Source organism: Psittacula echo (genome assembly GCF_963264785.1).
Source record: "Psittacula echo genome assembly, chromosome: 10".
NCBI classification, from domain to species: Eukaryota; Metazoa; Chordata; class Aves; order Psittaciformes; family Psittacidae; genus Psittacula; species Psittacula echo.
Window position 1 is genome coordinate 19522121 of NC_137741.1, and position 12434 is coordinate 19534554.

The 12434-nt window shown below is 53.2% G+C and overlaps 1 protein-coding gene across 1 annotated transcript in view; it reads left to right on the forward strand.

The window, feature by feature from the left end:
- LRRK1 (leucine rich repeat kinase 1) overlaps positions 1–8581 on the forward strand; it is a gene marked incomplete at both ends in the record, with an annotated part of 73081 nt that extends 64500 nt beyond the window's left edge. The window contains 3 exons of the mRNA XM_080626528.1: positions 4928–5766; positions 6335–6436; positions 8404–8581. Of these exons, the coding sequence (XP_080482654.1) occupies positions 4928–5766; positions 6335–6436; positions 8404–8581 (1119 nt within the window). The remainder of the gene's footprint in view (positions 1–4927; positions 5767–6334; positions 6437–8403) is intronic.
- Positions 8582–12434: the final 3853 nt, after the last annotated feature.

Consider the following 12434-nt stretch of genomic DNA (forward strand, 5'->3'; position numbering starts at 1 on the left):
TGCAATGCCCAGGAACATTTTGGCAGCATGGGGAGAAGGCTTCCAGATCTTTGTGCCTCTGTGAGAAGACAGAGAGGTGTGGGCAAGAACCTGTGTCGGGGACCAAAGCTGGCACTTCCAAGCCTGCTGGGAAAACGGTCAAAATAGATCAAATTCCTCTGCAAGGAAGTTTTCCAGCTGTGTTTCCACATCACTGGAAGACAACGTTTAGGTTGATCAAGCAAAGTAGAGAAGACATGAAACAATAATTAGAATGGAGATTTGTCAACTGCTGATGCAGGGTTTGAGTATCCTATATCCTAGCTCTGGTAACTACTCTTTCCCTGGTGTGTGTGCATCCTGTCATTTGTGCACACAGTCATCTTGATAATACTGTCTAGGCTCAGCCACACTTCTCTTTTGGTTTTGAATGAGAACACATGGGTGATACAGCTCATAGGGGTAATAATCTTATAGATAATATGGATAATTACAGGTAATGACAAGAGTTACATATTGTCTAGTTCTGGAATTGCTAACATCCAGTTACTGGCAAGAGACAGGACTGCCTATCGTGCGAGTCTTGGGAGATGCATAAAAACTGGTGTGGTGCGGGGCTAAATTACCTCTGGTTTGCTTACAGCCACCTCAAGTGAAAACATATAATTATGTTCCAGCATTGTTAGTAGCTGTGTAGTTTCTGCAAATGCCATCAGACTGGTGAGTGTCTAAAAGCTCAGTATGGAGCAGCTCTCAGAGCAACAGTGGAGCTGCTTTATGCCACATGCCCGTTCTGAGTTGCTGTCCGTTTCTGGCTCCAACTGCAGCATCGCTGCAGACTGACTCTGAGGCAGATGGTTAGTGTAAGGTGGACTGCTTCACTTCCAAACATGGTGTCAGGAGGACTAAAGTAGGGCATAGATGTGAAGCTGGCAGAGGGATGAGTTTCACCAGCCGGGAGGCTGCATCTCTCAGCTTTCTTTGGCTCCCAGACCTGGAGTTTCATTTCTGATGTGCAGGGCAGATTTCTTTTTCATGCTGCCTGAGGTTTTGTCCAGGACAGTTGAATGAGTCTTTCGCTTTCAGCTTTTCCACTGTCATACAGCTTGCAAAGCCATTCCTCAAGGGTTACGAGTGGCTTTATGTCTCCTGGTTTCTATTTCCAGTTTGTGGCTTGCCTAGAAAATGTCATAAATAATGCCAGGCCCTACAATAGTAATATTGAGTCTAGACACCTCCCTTCCTTCCCCGACCCTACCCAACCTTCCAGAAATCCACATCCCTTCAGCGTACTCCTTCTTAGTTTATTGGACTTACTTTTTCCTCTCTCCTTTCTATGAATGAGCTTGGCAGTGAAATAGCCACAGCAGCAGCCATAGGGATGTGCAGACCAGGTTGGCAAGAAACTCAACCACTTTTTGAAGGAGCCAGTTCTTCCAGCAAGGCTCAGTGGAAAGCTTACACTTGTCAGACTCACTGTACAGCACAGGGAGCTGTATCAGAGTTATCACACAGCCATTATTGTCCAGTGGAGAGCAGAACTGCCTGCATTTCCCTGGGAAGAAAGCCTTTAGCTGATGAGATGTGAGGTAACTTGCAGTCAGAGAACTGCCGAGGGATGTTGCTGGGAAGGGGAATTCTTTACGACTGCCTTGGGAAGACTGATCCAAAAGAAATAGTTTCCAAAACGTGGTTTCTCATCCAAAGGAAGCATCATGGAAATTTAAAAGCAGCAGAGAGGGCCCCAGAATCCAAAACTCTGCCGCCAAGGAAAAAGTCTTGTACAAGTTAAGCTTTTTTGTTGCGTGCTTTCTGTCACCAGCATCACTGGGTTTGGCAAACAAGAACATTTCCTTTCAGAAAAAAAAACCCAGATAAGCAAACAAACAGGTTAAAAAGAGCAAACCAAGGTGCTTTCTGCATTGGTTTGCAGCGTTCTGACAAGGAGACGTTGAGGGAGAGAGAAACCTGAATGGTTCAAGCCTCTGGCCCCTTGCAGAAACCTGGAACACATGAAAACAAAAGCTGCATTTAAAGGCTGCAGCCTGCTGCGGCGTTCACTGCCAGCAGTGCCAGACCCTGCGGGGAGGAGAGGAGGAGGTGACCAAGGCTGGGCTGTTGGGGGATGTATTTTTCTTCTTAACCTGTTCCTGATGGCTCCAAGCCTTGCACTGTCCTTAGCTACGAGAACAGGACGTCTGGAGCCAGCTCATCTCCTGCACATCACATACCATCACAGCCCCGCTCAGAGGCCTTCCTCCCTGGCACAGTGGGACTTTTGGCAGGACGGAGACTTCAAATGCAGTTTTGTTGCTGTGTGTTTTTGTTGGCTCTTTATGGAGCCCAAATGTTGAAAATGAATTCTGAGAAAGTTACTTAAGGTTTCTGGAGGCTGCTGCCCTGCCTACCTCTGGTCACTGCTGTAATACCCTCATTTGGAGGGTTTTGTCCAGCTGCACTGGCACCTAATGAAGTCTGGTGGGTCAATGGAACCCATGGGTGGTGGCCTTTGCCATGGTCTTCTGTGATACGGTCAGTCCCTTGTCTTAGGCAAGGGATGGCAGGCTGGGGGCTTTTCTCAGCACTTGAGCACTCCTCCCTTCTTAAACAGAGAGATAACAACAGTGGCTGGATAGAAACAGGTCCCAGTAGCCAAGGCAGTGAGCAATCATCACCTCAGAGCACAAAATAACTTCCAGATTTGCTTCCCCCATTGTGCTTTTCCAGCCATGGCTAGAATTTGGTATCACTGGTGAAGCTGGGTGGGGATCAGTGATGCAGCTCTGCCTGGTAACAGCGCTGATTGCTCAGCCCTGAGGCAATCTGGCCTGTGGAACCCAGAGGGAAGCTGGGTTCTGTTCTGCAGTAGCTGACACTAATAAACTAAAATCAGAATACTTTTTATGAAGCCTGTGCTTGGGTAATTCACTGATTTCAGCTCACATGAGACAAAATGACAGAGATCTCTGGAGACTTTAAGTGTCCTGTGTCACACTAAGAGCAGTTCACGTTGCCATAACCTGTATTATGGTTAAGGTCAGATATTCCTCTCTAAAATTCTCCATTTTTAGTAAAAGCACCTATTGTGGAGGGTCTGAAAAAAAGTTGGCCCATTTTCACCAGAGAAATGCGGGCTGCTCTGCTTTGTTTTGTTCTGTCTTAAACAATCCAACTCCTTTCCAAAGAAAGAATAACCCAGAACCCAGCTTGTGCAAAGCACTGTGCCATGTCCCAACCTACTGACGCAACTCCCTGGCAAAGCCACATCCAGGAGCCTTTGCACCAGATCCACATGGCAGCGGGGACATGGCACCAGACAGTACAGGCCTTTTGGGTTTCTTTTAATTAGTGGTTAGAGCATTGGGACTGGACTGAGTTAAAGTCCAGGTCCCATTTCACAACTTTCCACTTGCTTCCCTACTTTTTCCCATTACAGTAAAGTTCTGCTGTGACTTGGATTAGTCATACGGGCTCAGCACACTCAGGGTTTTACTCATACTTTGTATGCAGGATAATGGCTTTTTATCCAAGAGTCTTAATGAGCCTTGCAAACAGTGCAATCAATTAAACTAATACTTACCCTATGCTATCTGCCCCCTTGATATCTGAGAGCAATTCAAGACACTGATTTTGGCCTTTGTGGGTTTAGAGCAGCCTGGGAGCTGTCTTCCAGGTCTGGCACAGCCAAGATCCCTGGAAAGACACAGGTTTTCGCTTAATTTATGAGCAGCAAGAGGTGATGCTGAGTCCCCAGCCTGTCTCGCTGCAGAGGGGTGAGCTGGTGTCATTCAGCTGGTGGTGCTCTGTCTGGTTTGTTCACTTTGCCTCTCTCAGTCCAACCAGATTGTAACAACAGCAAAAAAGCCCTGGGCAAAGGGTCTTTATATAGAATTTATTGCTCCACAGGGAGGAAATAGAAAGGCCTTTGAGGTGGGTATTGTTTTATCTGCCTCGCAGACGGGGGAGTTCCTGGTGCAGACCCAAGGTCATGGGGAGTTTTACTCCCGAGAGATTAATTTCCCAGTCTGTTTAACAGCATTTGCACGGCTGTGATGAGCTGGAGGAGTCGGAGACCCGGCGAGCCGTGTCCTCCTCACCGGCTCCCATCCATGGGACGTGACGGCATCCACTGGAGCAGGGCTCCAGAGCAGCACGGAGCCGTGGCTCCTGCAGCCAGCACATCTGTATGGTTAGAGGCAGGTTTTTAACCACCTGCAGGTTTGTTCATGGCACTTGGAATCCGCTTTGCTGAAGCGCTGCTGCTTCTGTGCCCTTTGCTGGGGTGTCTCTGAGCTGTCAGGATCCCAGAGGGTGTCCCTGGGAGGAGCAGGGCTGTCAAAGCAAGAGACATCAGAGGCAGAGCGATCACTGTGTGCTCCTGTTTGCCTCCCTCTCTTTCCTTTTCTACTGTGTTTCTTCTTCCTCTCCTGCCTACACTGATAGCAATAGCTTTTACTCCTTTTTGGAAATGAGCCGGGTTTCTCCAGCTGGATTCATAGGATCATGATGGCTGTCTCTGAACATACTCCAGCTTGAATTTGTTAACCTTCAGGGCAGGCTGCCAGGTCTGTCTGTCCTCCCTTGCCAATAAAGAGAGAGGTAATACTGGGTGAGAGGAGTATGGCTCTGCAGCAGCTTCTATGTAATGACTTCTTTTTATGTTGCTGTTATCACTGAGTGATTTGGTTAAGTTACTGGTGTACTTGTAGAATTGAGAGAGGCAGCCAGAGCCTCTGGGACTGAAAGCTCTTGTAGTGAATGCTTCATCCCTGGTAGCATTCAAGGCCAGGTTGGATGGGCCTTGGGCAACGTGGTTTAGTGTGAGGTGTCCCTGCTCACAGCAAGGGGTTGGAACTGGATGAGCTCAGGGTCCTTTCCAACCCAAACCATCCTATGATTGCAGAGAAGTAAAGAATCCGATGGCGATTCTGCTCTCTCTTCCTTGCAGAACTCGTACGTGGTGCTGGCTGGTTTGTCGGATGGACTCGTAGCAGTGTTTTCAGTGTCCCAGGGCATCCCAGGGGACAGCTGCTCCTACCTGTGCTCCCACACGGCAAACAGGTCCAAATTCAACATTCCTGACGACGACCCCCGGCAGAACCCGTACCCCGTGAGGGCCATGGAGATTGCCAGCAGCGGGGCTGAGGTCTGGTACAGCAATGGCCCCGGCATCCTCATCATAGACTGCGCCTCGATGGAGATCAGCAGGAGGCTGGAGCCCTTCAGCCCGCCCTCGGTGATCACATCCATCGCCTGCAACTCCGAGTGTCACGGCGAGGAGGTGGTGTGGTGCCTGGATGATAAGAGCAACTTCCTGGTGATGTTTCACGTTGCCACCTACCAGCTCTGTGCACGCTACTTCTGCGGGGACTGCAGCCCTCTCAGGGACATGTTCACAATCCAGCAGCCCTCAGCACCCATCCCAGCCACAGCACCCATCAACCACAAAGCGATGGAGAGCAGCCCGCTGGCGGACATGAGCATTATCTACAGCCCAGAGGTTGGCACCCAGATACTGAACCACCAGGACTCGCTCACAGATTATTGCTCTGTGTCTTCCTACTCCTCCTCGCCTCCTAACAGGGTCACCCGGTGCCCCTCCAGCCTGCCCAGCTCACCCACGAGCTCCTCCAGTGCATTCCTCTCCATTGATTTTGAGGAGTCTGGCAAATTCCATGAGCTGAAGGCTTCCCTGGATCATGATGCTGTGCCTTTGGGGGACAACATGCAGCAGCATCTTCAAGCTGTCAAGATTCTTTCAGTAAAAGACCTCATATGGATCCCCAGGTAAGAGGGTCACTTATCAAAGAACTTCATCAAAATCCCTGCTGGGCTGAATGTGAGATTATCTCAGGCTAACTCAGGAGCTTCTGCATTCCCAGCATCATTCACCTGGACTAAAAAATCAAGACACTTTGCTCCCAGTACAACATTACATCAATTTTCTACCTCTTTTTAAAGCTATTTGGTGTTGAGCAGCATGGCCACAGCTTGGGTCATGCCAGATTGATTTCAGCAGAGTGAGAAGGTGGGTGGTAAGACTCACAGCTGTGGTTCCCCAGCTACTGAGGTAACAAAAACCAGCAGGCAGCTCCCTTGCTCACACACAGCCTGGCAAATCCTGTTGCCTTCTGTTGAGCTGATGGAAACCATTGGGGATCTGATTTTGCCTGGCCTGGGGGCTCTCACTGTAGTGGATTCCAGATGCACCTCAATGGCATCAGAGTCCCCTTTCCCTGCAGAACGCTGTATAACTGCAGCAGGAGTTGCAGCAGGGGATGGATACCCAGCATGGATCTTCCTCAGCAGTCCCCGTTGTGCAGTACCTGTGACATCTCCCTTGTTTCTCTTCCAGGAGAGGAGGGGATATCATCGTTATCGGGCTGGAGAAGGAGTCGGGCACCCAGCGGGGCAGAGTGATCGCCGTGCTGAAGGCTGGGGAGCTGGCTCCCTACGGGTGAGGATGATGGGGCAGTGCCCATTGCACCAGGGGCACAAGGGGGCTGGGTGGCAGAAAGTGGCTCTGCAGGCTCCTGTGAGCTTCCTCTTGGCTTCCAGCAGCATCTGAGAAGGTCCCGGATAGAGGAGACGCAGGTGGTGGTTGCACATCAAGGCATGCGCTTGCATGACATAGGTGAGGGGAAGGCACCGTGACCACAGCCTGGTCTCCAAGAGCCACAGAGACCAAGTACCCCATAACGAGACAGCCAGGACCATCGTGCACGATGCAATGAACATTGCTCTGATCCTGCCTGGTGCTGGGCCCCGGTGCTCTGAGGGCACCTGGCAGAGGAGCAGTGGAGCTTGGCAGCCTCAGGCCCTGCGCTCAGAACAAGAGGGGTATTTATGCAGAGCATGGTGCTTGTCTGTGGCTGCATTCACGTGGATCAGGTTGATGTTCTGGCTCTAAATGAGCACCTTTGTGCTGCTGGCAGTGACGGGCCGGGGGGGAGGCTCCTGGAGCACAGGGGGGAGCAGTTACATACATTAACTGAAATGTTTCATACAGTGAACAAGGGTCCGAGCAAATAAATGGCTGCTGGAGAGATGCGGGTGTTCCTGCTGATCACTTAAATACCAGTCTGGGATTGTACTGTTTATGTCCAGACAAACGGAGGTTAAGGATTGCGAGGGATTATACATTATCATTTATTACCACTAGGCAAACACAGCCAGAGATCAAAGCTGTCCTGCCATTCCCTCTGCTTTCAGTGTGAGTGTCCTTATCAGCTAGCTGGGAGTAGAGCATTGTCTTTATTGCTCACAGGTAATCTTTAGGGTGATTTTGCTTTACCCACATTAGGTGTGCAGTTAAGGCGAAGCGATGCAGACACCTCAGGCTTGCCCTGCTTTGCTGCCCGGCTGGTTCAGGCACGATGGTCACTGACTCACCCTGCTTTACCGGCAGGATAAGGAGCAGCAGTGCAGCCTCCTCCAAGGGCAGGGCAGGGTGGGGAGGTGAGGGAAGGGAGGGGGTTTCTTAGGGGCAGTTTGTGATAGAAACAGCTGCCAGGGACAACCCTTGTTGCCAGTTCCCCCATCTGGGGCCTCAGCTTGGGGCCAGTCTTCCCCCATCTGCTGTCAATAGAGCCCAGCAAGAGCTGGACTCCTATTGTAGAATCACAGGATCCCAGACTGGTTTGGGTTGAAGGGACCTTAAAGCCCATCCAGCTCCAACCCCTGCCACGGGCAGGGAGCCCTTCCACTGGAGCAGCTTGCTCCAAGCCCCTGTGTCCAACCTGGCCTTGAACACTGCCAGGGATGGGGCAGCCACAGCTTCTCTGGGCGCCCTGTGCCAGCGCCTCAGCACCCTCACAGGGAAGAGACCTGAACCCTGCAGGGACAAACGCATCACCTTCTGCCTGGCCTCATCCCCATGGGGTATCTGCAGAGCAGCTTCAGCTGCTGCTGTCTGATCAGGTAACACACTCAGACACCAGGAAGGGAAGCGCAGGCAATGTGATGCTGTCACACAGGACTCCTACAGCAGCCTTGTGGATCCCTGTGCTGTTGCCCCAGCCATGCCTGTGGGGCTGGGCTCCATCCCACTCCTGCAGGCTGTGGAAGCTGTTGGCAGCCTGTAGCTGTGCCGTGATGGAGCTGTGTTCAAAATGCCCAGCTGGCAGCAGGCAGAGGAGTCTGGATTGAGGGCAACTTCAGGATGTCCCGCAGACAAGCACCCACCAGCATGTTTGGGCACCCTTTAAAAACCCTTTCCCACATCAGTGAGCCGCTTGCTTCTGCCCTGCCGTGGTTCCTCATCCCTCTCTTTGTTACATTCTCCTTTCTCATGGATTTGTAGCTTATAAAGAGATTCAGTAACTGGAAAGGGAAGCGTGTGAGTCAGTGCATGCCCCATGAGAGGCGAGGCGCTGTGCTAGCAGAGCTCTGATGCCCTTCTCCGCTCTGTCCTTCCTTTCGCAGGACGCTGGTGGATGCTGCTCTCATAGCAAAGGACACAGTCGTGTGCTGCTTCCAGAACGAAACCACGGCGCGGTGCCTGGCTGTCTGGAGGGGCTGGAGCGCCAGAGACTTTGACATCTTCTACCAGGCCTACGAAGAGCTGGGAAGGCTCGAAACCTGCATGAGGAAAAGGAGGTAGTGCCTGCGGCGCTGGGAGCCGGGGCTCGAGGGGAGCATCCTGCTCTGAGTGTGCCTGGACTGCGAGACACAGCCCCGAGAGGCAGGGAACGAGGGGTGGGAGCATGGGAATGGTTTGCTGCTAAGGACCACTGTGGGGTTCCCGTGGCTGGAGCCCCATCAGGGCTTTGGGGACTGAAGGGGCCAGTGTGAGTGGAGCCACCTCCCTGCTCTCTTGCTCCATCGCACGCTCCCCTGCAGTAATGGAAAGCAGGAGGTGGAGGTGCCTCTCTTACAGTTTCTTCTTCCCCATTTTAAACTCCTTCCTCACCTTCAGCATGCCCTGGCTGCTGCTGCTGCTTCATGGTGTCTGTTGTCAGCTGGGAGAGCCCTGATACCCCCATGGGGCTCTTCCTGGGAGCCTGAGCACATTGTGGTCCCCACTGTCTGCTGGCCGGCAGTGTGGCTCACCATGGGACAATGCACCCCGCTGGAAGCGCTTGGAGCTGCTGCCCACATCCCTGCGAGTGGGTCAGAGGCTGCTTCGGGTGCAGCCCCCGTTGTGACTGCTGTGCAGAGACATGCGGGTGTAAGACCCAGTGATGAGCTTTGGCTGGCCACTGCATTGCTGGTTCCTGAAGGCTGTTGCGGCACAGTGCTGCTGTGAGAGAGCCTCAGATCAGCTGCCAGTGATCCTGCACAACCTCGGTACGTGAGCGAGCTGGTTAGTTGCACTGTTGCAAAGTCCATTGTACATAGAGCCCACGCAAAGCAAAGTCCCCCAGTCAGGGAGATGCTCACTGGTGTGAGACAGGGAGCCCTTTAACCAGGAAGGTTTGAAAACTCTCTTTGCTCCACTCCTCTTGGTAAATGCACTTGGGAGTGTCGGGAACGCAATAAGCTTCATTTGCCTGTGTATCTGTGCAGCTTCTGTTCACCACAGCTTTCACCTTATCTTCATTAGCCTGGGATGATGTATTGGCTCTGACTACAATTGCACTCAGTTATCCCAAGCATGTACAGCAGTGTGTATAAAGGGAGCCTGGCTGAGCACCCTGTATAAAGGTGTACAGTTGAATTTTGGACCTTCTTCTTTTCTATCCCAAGAAACCCGTGTGAGCATCGGCAAGGCTGGCCAAGGCCGAGCGGGCAGGTTCACGCTCTGGTTCACAGTTCTGGTGCAGGCTGCTAAAATCCCTTCCTCAGAAACAAGAGTGTATCTTAAAATAAACTCATTCCTCCCCACACTGACACGGCACTGGTGGCACTCTTCATTGGCGTTGTCTCCGTCCCCTGCAGCTCCTCCAGCGGCTGCTGCATCGCAGAGTCCCAGACTGGTTTGGGTTGGAAGGGACCTTAAAGCTCATCCAGCTCCAGCCCCTTCCACTGGAGCAGGTTGCTCCAAGCCCCTGTGTCCAACCTGGCCTTCATTCAGCCTGGCAGCCACAGCCATTCCTCATCCTCCCCCTGGAGCAGCACAGCTTGGGCCGTGCGCTGCTTCCCCAGCCGCTGTGGGGCTGTGGTTACAAAAGGGGCTTTGTTCCACTCCCTGCTGTCTGCTGGGAGCTGCTGCTGTGCACAGACACGGCACACACCTTCCCCAGCCACGCCAGAACATCTCTGCCCTGAGCACCGCTCCCCAGCCAGGTCAGGGTGGTTGTGGGGGGAGCAGAGGGGCTGCAACTGGGTTCCAGGAGCCCTGCGTGGGAGAAGGGGAGAAGTGTGAGAGGTCCCTGCTGCAGGATGGGCAGGAACCGTGTCCTGACCCTCCCGGGAACGGCGTCGGATCCCAAAGGTCACAGAGCCTGAGTGCTGCTGTGGAACTCGGTGCAATCAGGGCTCCATTAACGCTACCGGATGAAGCCTCAGGGGCAAAACTAAACAGAAATTACCACCGCCATCAAAACCCTGCCAGTTTGGGCAGTTCAGGTGTGATTCCAATGCTCATTCCCAGCCCTCCCGCCAGCAGGTACAGGCGAGGGGCATCGCCATGATCCCTGTGGAAAGGGCTGGAGTCAAGGCTAGAAGCAGGAAAAGCCTTTTTTTGGAACCTGTTTGATTTCAGCTTCCAAAACCAACCCAGGGCAGGGGCCGGGAGGGGGGATTCACTCCTGCAGCTGAGGAGAGATGAGCAAACGGCTCAGTTTCATTGTACCCACAGCAGGTTTCCCCCAGCCCATCCTGGAGCAGCGGGAGCACAGGGAGAGGGCTCAGGGAGGGAAACGAATGCTCCGAGATGAGATTAAAGCAACCAGTGACCATCTGGACCCTGATCACGGCCTGGGTTTGGCTGTTTCTTTGCTGGCATCGGGGGATGAAGAACAACGGCTGTGGCCCAAGCCCAGGTCCCAGCAGGGCTCGGCCTGATCCTTCCGAGGGGCCTCAGGTGTGATGTGGCTGCAGCGGTGGCTGCTCCGTGTTCTGCTGCCGATGGGATGGAGGAAATCGGCTCTCTTTGAGCAGGCTTCGAAGGACAGGAAATACCGTGGCTATTTTGGGCTGTCCCCAGCTCACCCCAGCCCCGCAGCACCATTGGCTCCAGTGGCTTCCTGGGCACAATGGCCCTGGCTTTGAACTGCCACGGGCAGGAGGACGCTGCTCTGCCAGGGCCTGGGTACTGCATTTGGGCTGGTCTCTGGGCTGTTGAACGCTTCAGCACCATCTCCCGGCCCCAATGAACCTTCCTTGGGGGGCTCACTGGGCTGAGCCTCTGCTAAAGGGGTTCCCTTTGATGGCCACCACACTGATGGTCCAGCCCTTACGGCTGCAGCGAGCGGGGCCCCGAGTGAGGACAGGAGTGGAAATTGGGGCCAATTCTAACAGAAACAGAAACCTGCCCCCGCTCCTTGTCTGTACCCGGCTTCTGGGGCCTTGGGAGGCAACCGGAGCCATCAGGCAGCTCCATGGCCCATGGGGATGGGGCTGTGCTCAGCACCGGGGGTCACAGCACAGTGATCCTGGCAGTGGGCACCCAACCAGGGCAGGGACCTGCCCCAAGAGCTGCACATCTGCAGCCATTCAGGTTGCCTGGGGCCACCCAGCTCCACCTTTCACTGCTGACCGGCCCAAAGCACGGAGCCAACAGCCTTGATCTGCCCCTGCAGCCGCCTGTTTGCTTTGGAGGGTGTTTCATTGCGGAATTGCTTTCAGCTGTGCCCTCACCGTGAGCCCTCTATTGAACAATCAATAAAGCCAAAGGTGCTGTTACCTTTTGTCTTCCTTTTCTCATGCAGTCAGTGAGAAGCACAGCAAAGTTCTCCTGGCACCCCAGACATCCAAGATGCTCAATTCCAGCACGCTGGAATGCTGGAGGTGATTCAGATCAATTAAAGTTAAAGGTTTTGACTGAATTAAGGTGTGAAAGCAATCGCAGGCAGCCCAGTGTTGGATCTGCAGGGGTTGTTTGATGCTAATTCAATCCTTTCCCTGCTCATAAAGGTGATTTAAAAGGAGATTCCGGGGTTGGAGGAGAGCCGGGAGGTGACTTTGGGAGCTTGGAATGGCTGCGGACACGGTTCTTGCACTTGGGAAGGTGTCAGCAGCAGTTTGGATGTGAGGAATACAAGTGCTTCTGGCAGTGAGAGGCAGTAAGGGGATGGGGAAGGAGCTCCCATGGGATATGTGCTGGCTATGGCGGCTGGGCTGTCCCCAGGGATGCCCATGCCCCATGGAGGGCCAACTGGGACCAAATCCCTGGGTTTGCTCAGTTGAGGGCAACAACTGGCACTGAGAGCATGGAGCTGGTATGAAAACATCCACTTAAAGCAGGGCCCAGCTCTCACCACAGCCCAGAGCAGAGGAGGAGGAACGTGGTGGGACCTGGCCCACCTGTGCCTTGAGCAGGGTGCTTGCTGGCAGGATCGTGCCCCCTTCCC